At 37.3% G+C, this 19,930-nt stretch overlaps 1 protein-coding gene across 5 annotated transcripts in view; it reads right to left on the reverse strand.

Moving 5' to 3' along the window:
- SPIDR (scaffold protein involved in DNA repair) overlaps positions 1-19,930 on the reverse strand; it is a 600,140-nt gene that overhangs the window by 152,290 nt on the left and 427,920 nt on the right. For all 5 annotated transcript variants that reach the window (XM_046007112.1, XM_046007104.1, XM_046007094.1 and 2 more), the window contains 2 exons: positions 6,837-7,032; positions 4,216-4,463 (listed from right to left, as the gene is read on the reverse strand). In XM_046007112.1, coding sequence (XP_045863068.1) covers positions 4,216-4,463; positions 6,837-7,032 — 444 coding nt within the window. The remainder of the gene's footprint in view (positions 1-4,215; positions 4,464-6,836; positions 7,033-19,930) is intronic.

Here is a 19,930-nt window from a genome sequence, read left to right on the forward strand (position 1 = left end):
AGAGATTTATTGTAACGTTAAATGATGTAAAAATAGCATTGGTCAGTCCAATCAACTGGAAGATCTTTTGAGTGACAACAATTGTATCAGAACCCATATGATTATACTTGAACCGGTCGTAGGCTGGGTGAGCTTGGAGCGTGGCTGGAGGCCAGGGATATGGGAGTGATTGGGAGCTGTTCTCTGGGGGCGCACTGAGGAGTGGGGCCCTGGGCTCTCGGCTCCTCCGGGCTGGAGACTGGGAGGCCGCCATTTTCATTCTAGTCATGCATTTATTTAACATTCATTCAATACATAGTGAATCTAGATAAAGGTGGGTTTGGGCTCTGGACAGTCTGCCTAGATTAGTGCTTATGGAGTACCTTCGGAGTTGGTTTTTTGTTACTTTTGATTTTAGTGATTTATAAAACTTAGGTTTGTATTGGTTATTCTGACCTATAACACCTAGAGAAACTTTGTAGAAGTGTTTAGTAGCTTGAGTTAAAAGAAGTTATCCAGAAGAACAAGGGACAGGAGACTCTTACATGTTATATTTCTGAAATCTAAAGTGTATACATATGTGTGTGTGTGTCTGTATACACATAAAGTCTAAAGTATATATATATATATATATATATATATATATATAAATACATTTTTTAAGATTTTATTTATTTATTTGACAGAGAGAGAGAAAGAGATTAAAAGTAGGCAGAAAAGCAGGTGGGGTTGGGGGGGAACAGGCTCCTCGCTGAGCAGAGAGCCCAGTGTGGGGCTCGATCCCAGAACCTTGAGATCATGACCTGAGCCGAAGGCCGAGGCTTAACCCAGTGAGCTACCCAGCCACCCCTATATGTGTGTATTTTAAAGATTTATTTATTTTAGAGAGAGCGTGAGCACATGCAAGTGGGGGGAGTTGCAGAAGGAGAGAATCTTTAAGCAGACCCCTCAATGAGCATGAAGTTGGACGGAGGGGTCTATCCCACGATCCATGAGATCACAACCTGAGCCGTAACCAAGAGCTGGAAGCTCAACAAACTGAGCTACTCAGACACCCCTGAAATCTAAAGTATATTTAGATGATGTTTCACAGCTTAGAGGAAATGAGCCCTTTGACTGAACTTATGTGACCTTGTTCAGGACTGGCTGGCTCCAAATGAATTTCCTTTTATTTCAAAGTTGGCAACAATCTGGCTGTCTGGCATCGGAAGATGAGCTCTTACTGATCTTAGAAAAGAGAGACTACTATAGCACTGGGAACAAATTGATAAAGACATCTATGGTTGAGGTGCTAAGTACACGTAGATATAAAACACACCACAGGGCTCCATGAGGAGTCATCTGGCCTCATTTGGGCAGAAAAGAGAGAATTATTGCAATATAATTGCAAAATATCTACCATATGACACTTTATTTCTTTTTCTCCAGGCCTTAATTTCTTGGGATATGGTAATTTCTGGAACGTTATGGAAAACACATAGTGATCAACATTGTCTTTGAGTTGACTGATAGAAAGATCTCTGGGGCATAGCAGGTTATGGCAAGAGAGCAGACCTGGAGCTGCCCTCAGTGTAAGGGATCACTATGCCATTTTCCCTGTCTGCTCCAGTCATGCCTCTGGATGAAAATGACTCCCATGTGCTGCACGGGAGTTCACCAAAGTTACAGGTAGAAACCGTAAGTAGAAAAGAATTTTCCAAACTATAAACTTAAGTCTTTTAGCAATGTTTTCTCTTAGGTACATGCTACATGTGTATAAATAAAAGTCTACCTTAGAAAACATGTTTCTAAACAAACAAACAAAAAAAAACAACAACAAAAAAACAAACAAACAAAAAAAAAGAAAACATGTTTCTAAATGATCCTCCAAAGCAGATATTTAATGCTTTTTATAATATACATTAGCAAAGAATTAGTACAGGGTTAAGTATAATTTTACTTCTACATTAATTTTGTTTGTAAACTGGAATTTGATTATTATACATTATGAATCTAGAAAATATTAATAATCGGTTTTACAATAATACCTTTTTGTACCCAAAAGACATCTCAGAAGCCTTGTTCTCACACCCAAGCTCAAATGCTATGATTTTCTGTCCAAAGATTCATTTTCTTACACAATCCAATCAATTCTCCCCATGGCTGGGCACTTTCACTACTCTTGCTGCCCAGGATGACCTGACCACCGCCCTCACCACGGGCCACCGCTCTCCAGTCAGACTTAATCAATCACAGTTTGGTCTTAACTCAATTTTATCCTCTTTCTTTCAGCTCCATACTCTCTACAACACTGACATGTTTGGGATTCTATATCTTATGATATATTGCTATTCTTTTTGTCCACCTGTATAACTGTCAGCAAGTAAGAAGGCTCAGTTTCCTCATCTGTGAAACATGACTAGTATCATCTAGCCTCAACATTGTATAATTTCATGTGTGCTACAGGAACACAACACACATAATGCATATTTAATTACATCGGAATAACAAAGCTATTTTCTTATTTTTGAGGTTTATGCCTATCCTTTTTTCAATCCACAATTAAGCAGAGTTTCATTTGATATGTCCCAGCATATATTCTAAGGTTCAAATCCAAAACATTCATAGTGCTGGCCATTGGCAGTAATTCACCAGAAGTTAGCTCCAATTCTTCTTTTTGCTTAACAAATAAAACAAGTACCACCAAAGGAACTAGAGGGACAGGATTCAAGGTGTCCATTCCTTGTGATTACTTATAAGGAAGCAACCTCACTGTCAATTTCACCTTGCCTTCTCATCATTGTGACTCAGTCCTTGCTATCCCCAGTCTCCTCTGAGTGTCTGGTCTGTGTGCTGGTCTGGAGAAGCTTTAGATCATCATTGCTTAGGTTACTCAGTAGTTCCTTCTCCAAAGCCTAATGCTGGATACATTCCATGAAAAATGTAAAACAAAACAAAACCTATGTCTGATCTATAACCGGCTCAGATAATTCTGTTTAGGTTTACCACAGATTTAAGTTAAAGACTACGAGACTGGTCTACGCCTACAAGTTAAAAACTCTACAATTGATATAATCATCTCAGACATACACATATTCCAAACAAAATAAAATTAAAATTTTTCCCATAAATCCAAAAGAAATATTCTCTAATTCTACACCTAAAGGAGACTTTTTGGAATTCACAAGACTTTCAATTAAAGCGCCACCTACCTGAAGAAGATTCATAATTAACACAGAAATGTTTCTTGTCGCTCCTTCTGAATGGTATCAGAAGGCACTATAAGAGTAGGATATTATAATTACTGTTTCTTCAATATGTGTTTTAAGAGCAGATATAAAAAAAAGTAGATATAAAAAAAGGTTGATGAATTGGTATCTATACTTTTAATTTCTGTTATAAGTCCATCTCATTGCTTTGAGGGCAACATAGAAAGAAATATAACTTCAAAAGGCTATGCCAAGGCTATGACATAAATAAACTCTTCAGTCAATGACATGACTACAGCTATTTGAAAAAATACAGGAAGGGCCTAAACACAAGTAAAAGAAGGTATCATTCTCATAATTTAGTATGAGCAAAGTACTTTGAATTATGGGTTTGGCTCATGTAGCTGTACTGTCCACCAAGGTAGTAACACGGGGTCACTTAAAATAGTTAAATTTTAATTTAAAAGCTAATTAAAATTAAATAAAACTTGAAATTTAGTTCCTCAGTCCTATTAGCCATTTCTGAGTGCCCAGTAACCATACGTGGTCAGTGACTATCTCACTGAATAGTACAAATACACAACATTCATATCATTGCAGAAAGTTCTATTAGGTAGTGCTGACACAGGTTAGAAAGGCACTCCTTGAAAGCCACAGATTCACTTACTGCCATTTATTTATTTAGATTTTTAAGGTATATAAACCTTGACAGATATTGCAGTGGTCTTTTTAGGTATGACTAATCACATGTCTTTTATGGAAGACATGCTTTTATGGAAGAATACCAGTATTTCTTCTCTATATTACTTTCAATAACATGAACCATTAAAGGTAAAAGTAAATACAACAAACTAAATTTTTAGTAGAACTTTTTATATTAAATAAACAGACTCTTTTGTCAAACCACATGGCTCAAATTTTGATGCAAGAAAACAACAACAACAACAACAACAACAAAAAGAAAACTCAAGTATATGGTGAATGCAGCCAAGAGTGTCTACTTTCTCTAAGTGACTCTAGCACCCATGCCTGTGTCTTAATTACTCACCTAACTCTGGGTGGGTCTGAGTCAGGTGGAGCAGCTGAGCCACCTCCCTGCTGATATTTGTAGGGAAGACAGTAAACTCTCTGTACCACCACTCGGATCCCAACTCCTGACCATGGGGCAGCTCCCTGGCTTTCCACTGCATCCAGAAGAGAATCCCTCAGCGGTGCTTGGGCTGGGAAGCACTGTTTTGCTTCTTCATGTCCATGGGTACAGTCTGTCCTCATGGTAGTGAGACCACTACACATAACCTGGCCAAAACATGCAGAGGGAGCAATTTCAGTTTAACTCATAAAAGCATGGTACATTCCAAATCATGACGTTCTGAGGCAATCTTCTGATGTAACTGCAGAATACCAAAGGAATGATAAAGATAAAACATTGCGTGGGCCTCTGTGTCTGCTAGGTAACTAATACTATTGAGGAGGGCAGAGTGAACAAGATAACATGCGAACAGCAAAGAGTGTTTCCAATCAATAGAAGCACAGATCTTCTTGGGTCTTTGAAAACATGTAAAGTCCTACTATTACAATACTTCATGGTAATTTAGAAAATTTTTCTTTTATGAGGTAAACAATCCCAACAGGACAAACTAAAAAATAAAAGAATGACCAGGGTTTCAAAATTAAGTCACTATTAAGTTCTTGGTGTGTGCAGTCTACTAGGCTAGACACTTCACAGCTCATGTAGTCTCCTAACAACCCTTTGCAATAATATTAAATATCACAATAACACTTCTAGAGCACATTCCAGGCAGTTTTCTTTATGTACTATACTTGCATAGCGAACATATTTAACCTCATAACTACCCAAGTGGATAGATTATATCATTATTACCATTTTAGAGATAAAAATACTGAAACAGAAAAATTACGAATCTTGCCCAGTGTTACTCAATAATAAATGACTGAGGCAGAATTTGAACCAGGATATCTGGTTCCAAAGCCTATATTCATAACCATGATGTTACACAATGGCTTCATTGTCACTGTCATCAGAAAAAATGTTATCTCGAGAATTTAATATTAATAGCTATTTACAACTAAATGTTAAAGCAGGAATGCACTCAGAGTCATAAGTTGAATTCATTAGAGAGCCCTCTTTTTCCCATTATCCCCTTCAGATACTTCTTTTGAAAATTTAAGGGAGAGTAGGCTTGTTGACATATTTACAAACAAGATGAAAGTTTGTCTACTTTTCTTTTTTTTCCTTTAAGATTTTATTTACTTGTCAGAGAGAAAGAGAGAGAGAGCACAAGCAGGGGGAGTGGCAGCCAGAGGGAGAAGCAGGCTCCATGCTGAGCAAGGAGCCGGATGTACCTGAGCTGAAGGCAGACGCTTAACTGACTGAGCCACCCAGGAACTCCTACTTTTCTTTTTCTTATATGCCCTCATCCTATATGTCAGCCTAAGCATTCTTAGCATTCAAACCAATCATTCAGTGCTGATTCAGCTAACTGGGTGCACCTGAGATGGTGCACCTGGAGTCACAGACACAAAACCTGGAACCGGGGTGCCTGGGTGGCTCAGTGGGTTAAAGCCTCTGCCTTCGGCTCAGGTCATAATCCCAGGGTCCTAGGATCGAGACCCACATTAGGCTCTCTGCTCCACAGGGAGCCTGCTTTTCTGCCTGCCTCTCTGCCTACTTGTGGTTTCTCTCTGTCAAATAAATAAAATATTAAAAAAAAAACAAACAAACCTGGAACGGTCCCTGGAGTGTCCTTCATGCCTACTATGAGTGAAATTTTAGGGGGTTCCCTAAATTTTATTTTTTTTTAAGATTTTATTTATTTGACAGAGAGAAATCACAGGAGAGGCAGGCAGAGAGAGAGGAAGGGAAGCAGGCTCTCCGCCGAGCAGAGAGCCCGATGCAGGACTCGATCCCAGGACCCTGAGATCATGACCTGAGCCGAAGGCAGCGGCTTAACCCACTGAGCCACCCAGGCGCCCCGGGGTTCCCTAAATTTATCTTGGCAAATGATCATGACCCAGGGCCAACAAAATTTCAAAATACAATCTACAGCATATAATTTCAAGTTTGTGCAGCTCTATTTATCCCAAGGATATAGATATTGTAAAAAAGAAAAATATAACTTTTTTATTTAATAAATAAAAGGCTTAAGCAAAATTCTTAGACAATTACAAAATGAGAATAAAAAAGTGAAAAACCATATATTTTGATAGACTAGGATAAAGATTTAAAAAAAAAACACAGATAGATGAAGTACTGTGAAAAGACGGCTACTAAATACTAAACCAGGGTGCCCGGGTGGCTCAATGGGTTAAGACTCTGCCTTCAGCTCAGGTCAGGATCTCAGGGTCCTGGGATCGAGTCCCGCATCGGGCTCTCTGCTTGACAGGGAGCCTGCTTCCTCCTCTCTCTCTGTCTGCCTCTGCCTACTTGTGATCTCTGTCTGTCAAGAAATAAATAAAATCTTTAAAAAAAATTAAAAAAATACTAAATCACTACATACTTTCTTCAGGCATAACAGTAATAACAAGATGTTCTAGCATATATATTTACTGAGTATTTGAAAGGGAACCAGAGGTAAACATCTCTGCTTATATCTTTCAAATCCAGTATTATTACAAAGCATAAAACATCTAAAACAAATGAAATTTTACCTGGCTTTCAGGTGATATATTTGTTAGATTCCTAAATTTAAACCTCTGAGCCAAAGTGATACTTCTTCTTGGAAGGGCTGTGTCCCAACAGTGCACTTCATGTATTATTTTTGAATCTTCTTTGGCAACAACTTTCTGACAAAAGTAAGTATTCAGAATAACAGGGCAACTTCCACTTGGGGCAATAAGCGTTTGCCTGGAAAAGAGAAAGAAATGTAACAGTTTACAGTTACAGTTTATTTACAATGTTGGGTTTCCCTCATGTTCTTGCTAAATCAGGAATATAAAGGGCAATGACTCACCTGCTATGGATAGATAAAGTCAGGCCATTAAGTCACTGCCACAGATGAACGAATGGATAGAGAAAATGTGGTACATATATACATTGGAATATTATTCAGCCATAAAAAGAATGAGACCTTGTCATTTGTAACATGAATAGACCTAGTATTATATTAAGTGAAGTAAGTCAGACAAAGATAGCCAAATACCATATGATCTCACTTATACATGGAATCTAAAAAACAACAGAACAAAAACAGAAAGAGTCTCATAAATATAGAAAACAAACTGGTAGTTGCCAGAGGGGCTGGGCTTGGGGTTTGGGGGATGGGCAAAATGGGTGAAGGGGATTCAGAGGTACAAACTTGCAGTTATAAAATGAATAAGTCATAGGGATAAGAAGTACCACATAGGCGACAGAGTCAATAACATTTTAAAATTTGTATGATGACAGATGGTAACTTACCGTGGTAAGCATTGTGTAATGCACAGAACTACCAAAGCACTATTTTGCACACCTGAAACTAATGGGATATTGTATGTCAGCTACACTTCAATAAAACAAAGAGAAGTGACACCCACCCTCACATGCTCAGGAGTGAATGTCAATAGAATTAATTTTACTTTTCCAGTGCAAGTCTGTGTCAGGAGAGGTGGAATGGAAGAAGTCCATGTCACTGCCTGGGCTTGAGTTCCCTTAGGTCTCCTATTCTGGTAGATGATGGCCTTGGAGAAATGCAGGGAGTGAGCAAAGACTATCAACAGGCTCAAGAATTGCCCAGACATTAAAATAAATGTTATTTACAAATGAAACCTTCAGACACTTTGACAGCTCTAATCTTTCAAAGAACGTGACAGCAAGACCCAAAGAAGCTTTTACCTTCACTGTCAAATAGAACACAGTCACAGAAATGTGGGGACATAACAGACAAAATTCTCCTGGTTCCTTTCAGACATCTGATTTGACATCTTCAACACTCATTCCTCAAAGGAGGTAGTGCTACTTAACATTAAGGAAAATTTAGGACTTCTTATTCTGGGAAGGTGGGAGTAGACATATTTTCCCTAATTTATCCTATTAAGCACAACTAAAATGCTTAACATTTCATATCAACTAAACATAAGACATTGCAAAGTGCAAAGAAGAAGGCACACCAGCCCTAGAGACCTTGAGACTTAAGAAACAATAGTGGTGAGTTCCTGGGTTTTCTGTTTGCCTCTTATATCCCAGACTTCAAACTGAAGAAGATCGCAATCTGATACAGCAATGGGTACTGATAAAAAAGCCTCTACAGGAGGGTATGTGCTATGGTGAGTGCTGTGAAGTATGTAAACCTGGCGATTCACAGACCTGTACCCGTGGGGCTAATAATACATTATATGTTTAGTAAAAAAATTATATTAAAAAAAGCCTCTACATCTTTATGTGTCTTCTTCAAATTCTTTCGTGAGTGTTCTGTAGTTCCTCGAGTACAGAGCCTTTACCTCTTTGGTTAGGTTTATTCCCAGGTATCTTATGGTTCTTGGTGCTATAGTAAATGGAACTGATTCTCTAATTTCCCTTCTATATTTTCATTGTTAGTGTATAAGAAAACAACTAATTTCCATACATTGATTTTGTATCCTGCCACATTACTGAATTGCTGTATGAGTTCTAGTAGTTTGAGGGTGGAGTCTTTTGGGTTTTCCGTATAAAGTATCATATCATTTGTGAAGAGAGAGAGTTTGACTTCTTCATTGCCAATTTGAATATATTTGATTTCTTTTTGTTGTCTGATTGCTGTTGCTAGGCCTTCTAGTACGTACTATGTTGAACAACAGTGATGAGAGTGGGCATCCTTGTCCTATTCCTGATCTCAAATGGAAGGCTGTCAGCTTTTCCCCACTGAGAATGATATTCTCTGTGGGTTTTTCATAGATAGCTTTTATGAAGTTGAGGAATGTTTCCTCTATCCCTATACTTTGTATCATTTTAATTAGGGCATTATAGACAAAGGGCTGATATCCAAAATCTATAAAGAACTCCTCAAACACAACACACACAAGACAGATAATAATGTCAAAAAATGGGCAGAAGACACGAACAGACACTTCTCCAAAGACATAGAAATGGCTAACAGACACATGAAAAAAATGTTAATCATCATTATCATTAGCAATCAGGGAGATTCAAATCAAAACCACATTGAGACACCACCTTACACCACTTAGAATGGCCAAAATTAACAAGACAGTAAACAACATGTGTTGGAGAGGATTCCCACTGTTGGTGGGAATGCAAGTTGGTGCAGCTACTTTGGAAAACAGTGTGGAGATGCCTTAAGAAATTAAAAAATAGAGCTATCCTATGACCCTGCAATTACGCTCCTGGGTATTTACCCCAAATGTAGTGAAAAGATGTAGTGAAAAGAAGGGTCATCTGTACCCCAAGGTTCATAGCAGCAACGGTCACAGTCATCAAACTGTGGAAAGAACCAAGATGCCCTTCAACAGACATAAGGTACCTTATAGGTACAGGTGTAGAAGTTGACTCTAAATGATCTGTTATCACCAGCGACCTTTGTGCAATTAAATTTAAATTTAACTGATGAAGTCTAATTCATTCATTTTTTTTCTTTGTTAGCTTTTCTTTTTTAATGCCCAAACTGATGATTTCTATCTTTTAATAGTTGAGTTTCATCCATTTACATTTAATGTGATTCTGATAAAGAAGGATTCATTTCTAGCATTTATCTATTTTCCCTTATGATGTATCTATTTTTTTTTCTTTTTTTTCCGTTTTATTTATTTTTTCAGCGTAACAGTATTCATTGTTTTTGCACAACACCCAGTGCTCCATGCAAAACGTGCCCTCTCCATTACCCACCACCTGTTCCCCAACCTCCCACCCCTGACCCTTCAAAACCCTCAGGTTGTTTTTCAGAGTCCATAGTCTCTTATGGTTCGCCTCCCCTTCCAATTTTTTTTTTTTAATAAACATATAATGTATTTTTATACCCAGGGGTACAGGTCTGTGAATCGCCAGGTTTACACACTTCATGGCACTCACGATAGCACATACCTTCCCCAATGTCCATAGCCCCCTCCCCCTCTCCCAATCCCACCTCCTCCCAGCAACCCCCAGTTTGTTTTGTGAGATTAAGAGTCATTTATGGTTTGTCTCCCTCCCAATCCCATCTTGTTTCATTTATTCTTCTCCTATCCCCCTAACCCCCCATGTTGCTTCTCCATGTCCTCATATCAGGGAGATCATATGATAGTTGTCTTTCTCCGATTGACTTATTTCACTAAGCATGATACGCTCTAGTTCCATCCACGTCGTCGCAAATGGCAAGATTTCATTTCTTTTGATGGCTGCATAGTATTCCATTGTGTATATATACCACCTCTTCTTTATCCATTCATCTGTTGATGGACATCTAGGTTCTTTCCATAGTTTGGCTATTGTAGACATTGCTGCTATAAACATTCGGGTACACGTGCCCCTTCGGATCACTATGTTTGTATCTTTAGGGTAAATACCCAGTAGTGCAATTGCTGGGTCATAGGGTAGTTCTATTTTCAACATTTTGAGGAACCTCCATGCTGTTTTCCAGAGTGGTTGCACCAGCTTGCATTCCCACCAACAGTGGAGGAGGGTTCCCCTTTCTCCGCATCCTCCCCAGCATCTGTCATTTCCTGACTTGTTAATTTTAGCCATTCTGACTGGTGTGAGGTGATATCTCATGGTGGTTTTGATTTGTATTTCCCTGATGCCGAGTGACGTGGAGCACTTTTTCGTGTGTCTGTTGGCCATCTGGATGTCTTCTTTGCAGAAATGTCTGTTCATGTCCTCTGCCCATTTCTTGATTGGATTGTTTGTTCTTTGGGTGTTGAGTTTGCTAAGTTCCGTATAGATTTTGGATACTAGTCCTTTATCTGATATGTCCTTTGCAAATATCTTCTCCCATTCTGTCAGTTGTCTTTTGGTTTTGTTAACTGTTTCCTTTGCTGTGCAAAAGCTTTTGATCTTGATGAAATCCCAATAGTTCATTTTTGCCCTTGCTTCCCTTGCCTTTGCCGTTGTTCCTAGGAAGATGGTGCTACAGCTGAGGTCGAAGAGGTTGCTGCCTGCATTCTCCTCAAGGATTTTGATGGATTCCTTTCTCACATTGAGGTCCTTCATCCATTTGGAGTCTATTTTCGTGTGTGGTGTAAGGAAGTGGTCCAATTTCATTTTTCTGCATGTGGCTGTCCAATTTTCCCAGCACCATTTATTGAAGAGGCTGTCTTTTTTCCATTGGACATTCTTTCCTGCTTTGTCGAAGATTAGTTGACCATAGAGTTGAGGGTCGATTTCTGGGCTCTCTATTCTGTTCCACTGATCTATGTGTCTGTTTTTGTGCCAGTACCATGCTGTCTTGATGATGACAGCTTTGTAATAGAGCTTCAAGTCCGGAATTGTGATGCCACCCACTTTGGCTTTCTTTTTCAATATTCCTTTAGCTATTCGAGGTCTTTTATGGTTCCATATAAATTTTAGGATTATTTGTTCCATTTCTTTGAAAAAAATGGATGGTATTTTGATAGGGATTGCATTAAATGTGTAGATTGCTTTAGGTAGCATAGACATTTTCACAATATGTATTCTTCCAATCCAGGAGCATGGAACATTTTTCCATTTCTTTGTGTCTTCCTCAATTTCTTTCATGAGTACTTTATAATTTTCTGTGAATAGATTCTTAGCCTCTTTGGTTAGGTTTATTCCTAGGTATCTTATAGTTTTGAGTACAATTGTAAATGGGATTGACTCCTTAATTTCTCTTTCTTCTGTCTTGTTGTTGGTGTACAGAAATGCAACTGATTTCTGTGCATTGATTTTATATCCTGACACTTTACTGAATTCCTATGCAAGTTCTAGCAGTTTTGGAGTGGAGTCTTTTGGGTTTTCCACATATAGTATCATATCATCTGCGAAGAGTGATAGTTTGACTTCTTCTTTGCCAATTTGGATGCCTTTAATTTCTTTTTGTTGTCTGATTGCTGAGGCTAGGACTTCTAGTACTATGTTGAATAGCAGTGGTGATAATGGACATCCCTGCCGTGTTCCTGACCTTAGTGGAAAAGCTTTCAGTTTTTCTCCATTGAGAATGGTATTTGCGGTGGGTTTTTCATAGATGGCTTTGATAATATTCAGGTATGTGCCCTCTATCCCTACACTTTGAAGAGTTTTGATCAGGAAGGGATGCTGTACTTTGTCAAATGCTTTTTCAGCATCTATTGAGAGTATCATATGGTTCTTGTTCTTTCTTTTATTAATGTGTTGTATCACATTGATTGATTTGCGGATGTTGAACCAACCCTGCAGCCCTGGAATAAATCCCACTTGATCGTGGTGAATAATCCTTTTAATGTACTGTTGAATCCTATTGGCTAGTATTTTGGCGAGAATTTTTGCGTCTGTGTTCATCAAGGATATTGGTCTGTAGTTCTCTTTTTTGGTGGGATCCTTGTCTGGTTTTGGGATCAAGGTGATGCTGGCCTCATAAAATGAGTTTGGAAGTTTTCCTTCCGTTTCTATTTTTTGGAACAGTTTCAGGAGAATAGGAATGAGTTCTTCTTTAAATGTTTGGTAGAATTCCCCTGGGAAGCCGTCAGGCCCTGGGCTTTTGTTTGTTTGGAGATTTTTGATGACTGTTTCAATCTCCTTACTGGTTATGGGCCTGTTCAGGTTTTCTATTTCTTCCTGGTTCAGTTGTGGTAGTTTATATGTCTCTAGGAATGCATCCATTTCTTCCAGATTGTCAAATTTGTTGGCGTAGAGTTGCTCATAGTCTGTTCTTATAATTGTCTGTATTTCTTTGGTGTTAGTTGTGATCTCTCCTCTTTCATTCATGATTTTATTGATTTGGGTCCTTTCTCTTTTCTTTTTGATGAGTCTGGCCAGGGGTTTATCAATCTTATTGATTCTTTCAAAGAACCAGCTCCTAGTTTCATTGATTTTTTCCATTTTTTTTTTGGTTTCTATTTCATTGATTTCTGCTCTGATCTTTATGATTTCTCTTCTTCTGCTGGGTTTAGGGTTTCTTTCTTGTTCTTTTTCCAGCTCCTTTATGTGTAGGGTTAGGTTGTGTACTTGAGACTTTCTTGTTTCTTGAGAAAGGCTTGTACCGCTATATATTTTCCTCTCAGGACTGCCTTTGCTCTGCCCCACAGATTTTGAACTGTTGTGTTTTCATTATCATTTGTTTCCATGAATTTTTTCAATTCTTCTTTAATTTCCTGGTTGACCCATTCATTCTTTAGAAGGATGCTGTTTAGTCTCCATGTATTTGGGTTCTTTCCAGCTTTCCTCTTGTGATTGAGTTCTAGCTTCAGAGCATTGTGGTCTGAAAATATGCAGGGAATGATCCCAATCTTTTGATACCGGTTGAGACCTGATTTGTGACCCAGGATGTGATCTATTCTGGAGAAGGTTCCATGTGCACTAGAGAAGAATGTGTATTCTGTTGCTTTGGGATGAAATGTTCTGAATATATCTGTGATGTCCATCTGGTCCAGTGTGTCATTTAAGGCCTTTATTTCCTTGTTGATCTTTTGCTTGGATGATCTGTCCATTTCAGTGAGGGGAGTGTTAAAGTCCCCTACTATTATTGTATTATTATTGATGTGTTTCTTTGATTTTGTTATTAATTGATTGATATAGTTGGCTGCTCCCACGTTAGGGGCATAGATATTTAAAATTGTTAGATCTTCTTGTTGGACAGACCCTTTGAGTAGGATATAGTGTCCTTCCTCATCTCTTATTATAGTCTTTGGCTTAAAATCTAATTGATCTGATATAAGGATTGCCGTCCCAGCTTTCTTCTGATGCCCATTAGCATGGTAAATTGTTTTCCACCCCCTCACTTTAAATCTGGAGGTGTCTTCGTGTCTAAAATGAGTTTCTTGTAGGCAACATACTGATGGGTTTTGTTTTTTTATCCATTCTGATACCCTGTGTCTTTTGATTGGGGCATTTAGCCCATTAACATTCAGGGTAACTATTGAGAGATATGAATTTAGTGCCATTATTAGTCTGTAAGGTGACTGTTGCTGTATATTGTCTCTGTACCTTTCTGATCTAGTACTTTTAGGCTCTCTCTTTGCTTAGAGGACCCCTTTCAATATTTCCTGTAGAGCTGGTTTGGTGTTTGCAAATTCTTTCAGTTTTTGTTTGTCCTGGAAGCTTTTGATCTCTCCTTCTATTTTCAATGATAGCCTAGCTGGATAGAGTATTCTTGGCTGCATGTTTTTCTCGTTTAGTGCTCTGAATATATCATGCCAGCTCTTCCTGGCCTGCCAGGTCTCTGTGGATAAGTCTGCTGCCAATCTAATATTTTTACCATTGTATGTTACAGACTTCTTTTCTCAGGCTGCTTTCAGGATTTTCTCTTTGTCACTAAGACTTGTAAATTTTACTATTAGGTGACGGGGTGTGGACCTATTCTTGTTGACTTTGAGGGGGGTTCTCTGCATCTCCTGGATTTTGATGCTTGTTCCCTTTGCCATATTAGGGAAATTCTCTCCAATGATTCTCTCCAATAGACCTTCTGCTCCCCTTTCTGTTTCTTCTTCTTCTGGAATCCCAATTATTCTAATGTTGTTTCGTCTTATGGTGTCACTTATCTCTCGAATTCTCCCCTCATGGTCCAGTAGCTGTTTGTCCCCCTTTTGTTCGGCTTCTTTATTCTCTGTCATTTGGTCTTCTATATCACTAATTCTTTCTTCTGCCTCATTTATCCTAGCAGTGAGAGCCTCCATTTTTGATTGTACCTCATTAATAGCTTTTTTGATTTCAACTTGGTTAGATTTTAGTTCTTTAATTTCTCCAGAAAGGGCTTTAATATCTCCAGAGAGGGTTTCTCTAATATCTTCCATGCCTTTTTTGAGCCCAGCTACAATGTTCAGAATCGTCATTCTGAACTCTTGATCTGACATATTACCAATGTCTGTGTTGATTAGGTCCCTAGCCTTCGGTACTGTCTCTTGTTCTTTTGTTTGCGGTGATTTTTTTCTGCCTTGTCATTTTGTCCAGATAAGAGGATATGAAGGAGCAAATAAACTACTAAAAGGGTGGCAAAGACCCCAGAAAAATGCGCAGTAACCAAATCAGAAGAGACCCCTAATTGTGGGGGGCAGAAAGGGGATAAAAACAGGTTCTTTCAGAAAGTGGTTGATTTTCTGTTTCTAGAGTTGCTGTTCTTCTTCTCTTCGCTCTCCCGTTGGATTTGTAGGTGTTTGCAATGTTTAGATAAGCTATCGAGCTGATCTCCTGCTACCTGATGTAGTCTCAGGCTGCTACTTCTCCGCCATCTTGACTCCTCCCGATGTATCTATTTTTTATTCTCCCAGTTTCTCCATTATTGCTTTTAAATAGTTTTTTTTTTTTTTAAATAGTTTACCATTTAATTCTCTTTTTTCCTTCTCTGGAAAAAGAAATCAACAAGGAAATATTGGCTGTAATCCACACATTAGAATAGATGGACATAATGGATATATATATATACAGAATATTCCATCCAAAAGCATTAGAGTACACATTCTTCTCTAAAATACATGGAACTTTCACCTGATATATCATATGTTAGGCCACAAAAAAGTCTTAATATATTTATGACGACTGAAACCACATCAAGCATCTTTTCTGAGCACAATGATATGAAACTAGAAATTAATTACAAGAAGAAAAATTTTAAAAATCAAGTATGTGGATATTAGACAATATGCTATCACAGAAATACAAATGGTCGTGAGATACTATTAAAAATAATTAAATGTGGGGTGCCTGGGTGGCTCAGTGGGTTAAGTCGCTGCCTTTGGCTCAGGTCATGATCTCAGGGTCCTGGGATCGAGTCCCGCATCGGGCTCTCTGCTCAGCAGCGAGCCTGCTTCCCTCTCTCTCTCTCTCTCTCTCTCTGCCTGCCTCTCTGTCTACTTGTGATCTCTCTCTGTCAAAAAAAAAAAAAAATTAAATGTCGGGTGGTATCTCATTGTGGTTTTGATTTGTTTCCCTGATGATGACTGATGTTGAGCATTTCTCATGTGTCTGTTGGCCATATGTATGTCTTCTTTGAAGAAATATCTGTTCATGTCTTCTACCCTTTTCTTGAATATTTATTTTTTGGGGGGATGTTGAGTGTGATAAGGTCTTTATAGATTTTGGATCTAATCCCTTTATCTGGTAAGACATATGCAAATATCTTCTCCCATTCTGTAGGTTGCCTTTTATTTGTGTTGACTGCTTAAATAAAAAATTTTAAAAAAAGAAAAAATAATTACCTGTCAACAAATTGGACAATTTATAAGAAACAGATCATTTCCTAGACACATGCAACCTACCAAGACTGAACCATAAGGAAATAAGGTAATCAGTACAAACCAATTAATACTATGTAGACTGAATCAGTAATCAAAACCCTCCCAACAAACAAAAGTCCAGGACCAGACAGCTTTACTGGTGAATTCTACCAAACATTCAAAGACAAATTAATACCAATTGTTCTCAAACTCTTCCAAAAATTAGAAGAGGAGGAGACACTTCCAATTTTTTTTAATAAGGCTAACATTACCTTGATACCACAACCAGACAAAGATGCCACAAGAAAAGAAATTTCAGCCCATAATCTGGATGAACATAAATGCAAAACTCCTCAACAAAATATTAGCAAACTGTATGTAATAATACATTAAAAGGATCATACACCACGATGAAATGGGATTTATTCTAGGGATGCAAAGATGGTTCAATGCTTATAAATCAATTAATATGACAAACAACATTACCAGAATAAAGGATAAAAATCATAATTATCTCAATAGATGCAGAAAAGGCATTTGACAAAGTTCAACATCAATTTATGATAAAAACTCTCAACAAACTATGAATGTACCTTAACATAATAAAGGTCATCTATGACAAACCCACAGCTAACATCATACTGAACAGTAAAAAGCTGAACACTTTTCCTCTAGGGTCAGGGAGAAGACAAGGATGCCCATGTTGCCTTTCATTCAATGTAGCATTGGAAGTCCTAGCCAGAGTAATTAGATAAGATAAAGAAATAAAGTCATCCAACTGGAAAGGAAGAAGTACCTGTTTGTAGGTAACATGATAATATTTATAGGAAACACTAAAGACACCACCAAAAAAGCTGTTAGAACTAAGAAATGAGGAGCACCTGGGTGGCTCAGTCAGTTAAACAACACCTTAGGTCATGATCTCAGGGTTCTGGGATGAGCCTCACATAGGGCTTCCTGCTCAGCAGGGAGTCTGCTTCTTCCTCTCCCTCTGCTGCTCACACTGCGTGTGCGAGCATTCCCTCTCTCTCTCTCTCATTAATAAATTAAGAAATAAAAGAATTAAGAAATGAATTCAGTAAAGTTGCCAAAGTCAACATTCAAAAATCAATTATTTTCTATACATTAACTACAGTCAGAGAAATTAAGAAAACAATCTCATTTACAATTGTATCAAAAAGAATACAATACCTACCAAGGAGGTGAAAGATTTCTACCCTGTAATCTAGAAGACAGTAATGGAAGAAACTGAGAAGACGAGTAAATGAAAAACTATCCCACACTCATACTCATAGATCGGTAGAATTAATACTGTTAAAATGGCGATACTACTCAAAGCAATTCAGTTTAATCCCTACCAAAATTTCAACGACATTTTTCACAGAAATAGAAAAATCCTAAAATATGGATGAAACCAAATGAATTGATGAATGAATGAATGAAACAAAAGATGCCAAATAGCTAAAGCAATCTTGAGAAGGAAGAACAAAGCTGGAGGAAGCATGCTCCCTGATTTTGAATGGTATTACAGTGCCAGTTATCAAAACAGTATGGTATTGGCATAAAAACAGACAGATCAATGGAACAGATAGAGAGCCCTCCTCCCCAAACTCCCTTCACAAATATGGTCATTTAACTTGTGGCAAAGAAGACAAGAATATACAATGAGGAAAGAAAAGTCTGTTTAATAAATGGTGCTGGGAAAACTACACAGCCACATGAAAAAGAATGAAATAGGACCACCATCTTATACTACATACAAAATCAATTAAAATGAATTAAAGACCTAAACATAAGGCTTGAAACCATAAACTTCCTACAAGAAAATATAAGTGGTAAGTATGTTGACATTGGTCTTGGTGATGATTTTTTTTTTTATTTGATATCAAAAGCAAAGGCAATAAAAGCAAAAATATACAAATGGGACTACCTCAAACTAAAAAGCTTCTCCACAGCAAAGGAAACCATCAAGAAAGTCAAAGGCAACCTACAGAATGGGAAAAAATATCTGTAAAATCACATATCTAATAAAGGGTTAATATGCAAATATACAAATAACTCATGTAACTTGATAGCAAACTAACAATCCAATAAAAAAATGGGCAGAGGATTTGAACTGACATTTTTTCAAAGAAGACATACAGATGGCCAACAAGTGTATGAAAAGATTTCAATATCAACAGTCATCAGGGAAATGCAAATCAAAATCACAATGAGATTATAACCTCACACCTGTTAGAATACTAGTATCAAAAGACAACAAATAACAAGTTTTGGCAAGGATGTGGAGAAAAGGGAACTCTCATGCACTGTTTTAGTGGAAATGTAAATTGGTGAAGCCACTACAGAAAACAGTATGGAGGTTTCTCAAAAAATTTAAAAAAGAAATACCATACTACCCAGCATTTGTACTTGTGGGTTATCTATCTGAAGAAAACAAAAACACTGCCTCGAAAAGATGTATGCAGTATTATTCACATTAGCCAAGATATGGAAACAACCTAAGTGGCCATTGATAGATCAGTACATAAATGAAATGAATAAAATGTGGTATGTATAATATTTTATTTATTTAATATTAAGCATATTATACATACATATACAATGAAATATTATTTGGTAATAAAGAAAAATATTGCTGTTTGTGACCAAATGGATGGAACTTGAAGGCATTATACTAAGTGAAATAAGTCAAAGTAAGACAAATATCATATGATCTCATTTATATATGGAATCTTAAAAAAAGAAAAATTGAGCTCATAGATAGAGAGAACAGACTGGTGACTGCCAAAGGTGGCAGCGAAGGGACGGTGAAATGGGTGACTGTGGCCAAAGGTACAAACTTCCATTTATAAAATAAAAAAACCATAGAGGTATTATGTATAACATGGTATTATGTATAACTGTATTACATATTTGAAGGTTCTCATTATTAGAAAAATAAATTGTAACTATGTGATAGATGTTAACTAGACTAACTGTGGTGATCATTTCACCATATACACAAATATCAAATCATTATGTTCTGCATCTGAAACTAATACAATGTTATACATCAATTATATTGCAATACAAAACTTCAACAGAAATAAAATTTTTATTTTATTTACAATTTAAATATTTAAATAGTAATATTTTTAAATGTTTCTAGAAGACTAGAATGACACAACAAAGATCTTTATTTTCACTTTTAAAAAGTAAATAAACAGTATTTCCTTAGACATACTTGAGGAACTCGGTGTAAGCATTACTCTATATTCTAACTCAAAGTAATTTCGTCTTACTGCCCAAAGGATGCAAGTCACCCAAAGAGCCAAATAGATTTGGCCATTCAATTTCTTTTACACAAAGGTAATAAACCTAAAATAAACCTGTACCTCATTTTACTTAATATTCCAAGTATTAAGAAAAACTGCTAAATAAATAGCGTAAGTTGAACAGGGAAATATTTAGAAATTAATTTGAGAAACGATCAAATAATATATTCATTATAT

The sequence above is a fragment of the Meles meles genome, chromosome 1 (assembly GCF_922984935.1).
Source record: "Meles meles chromosome 1, mMelMel3.1 paternal haplotype, whole genome shotgun sequence".
Taxonomy (NCBI): Eukaryota; Metazoa; Chordata; class Mammalia; order Carnivora; family Mustelidae; genus Meles; species Meles meles.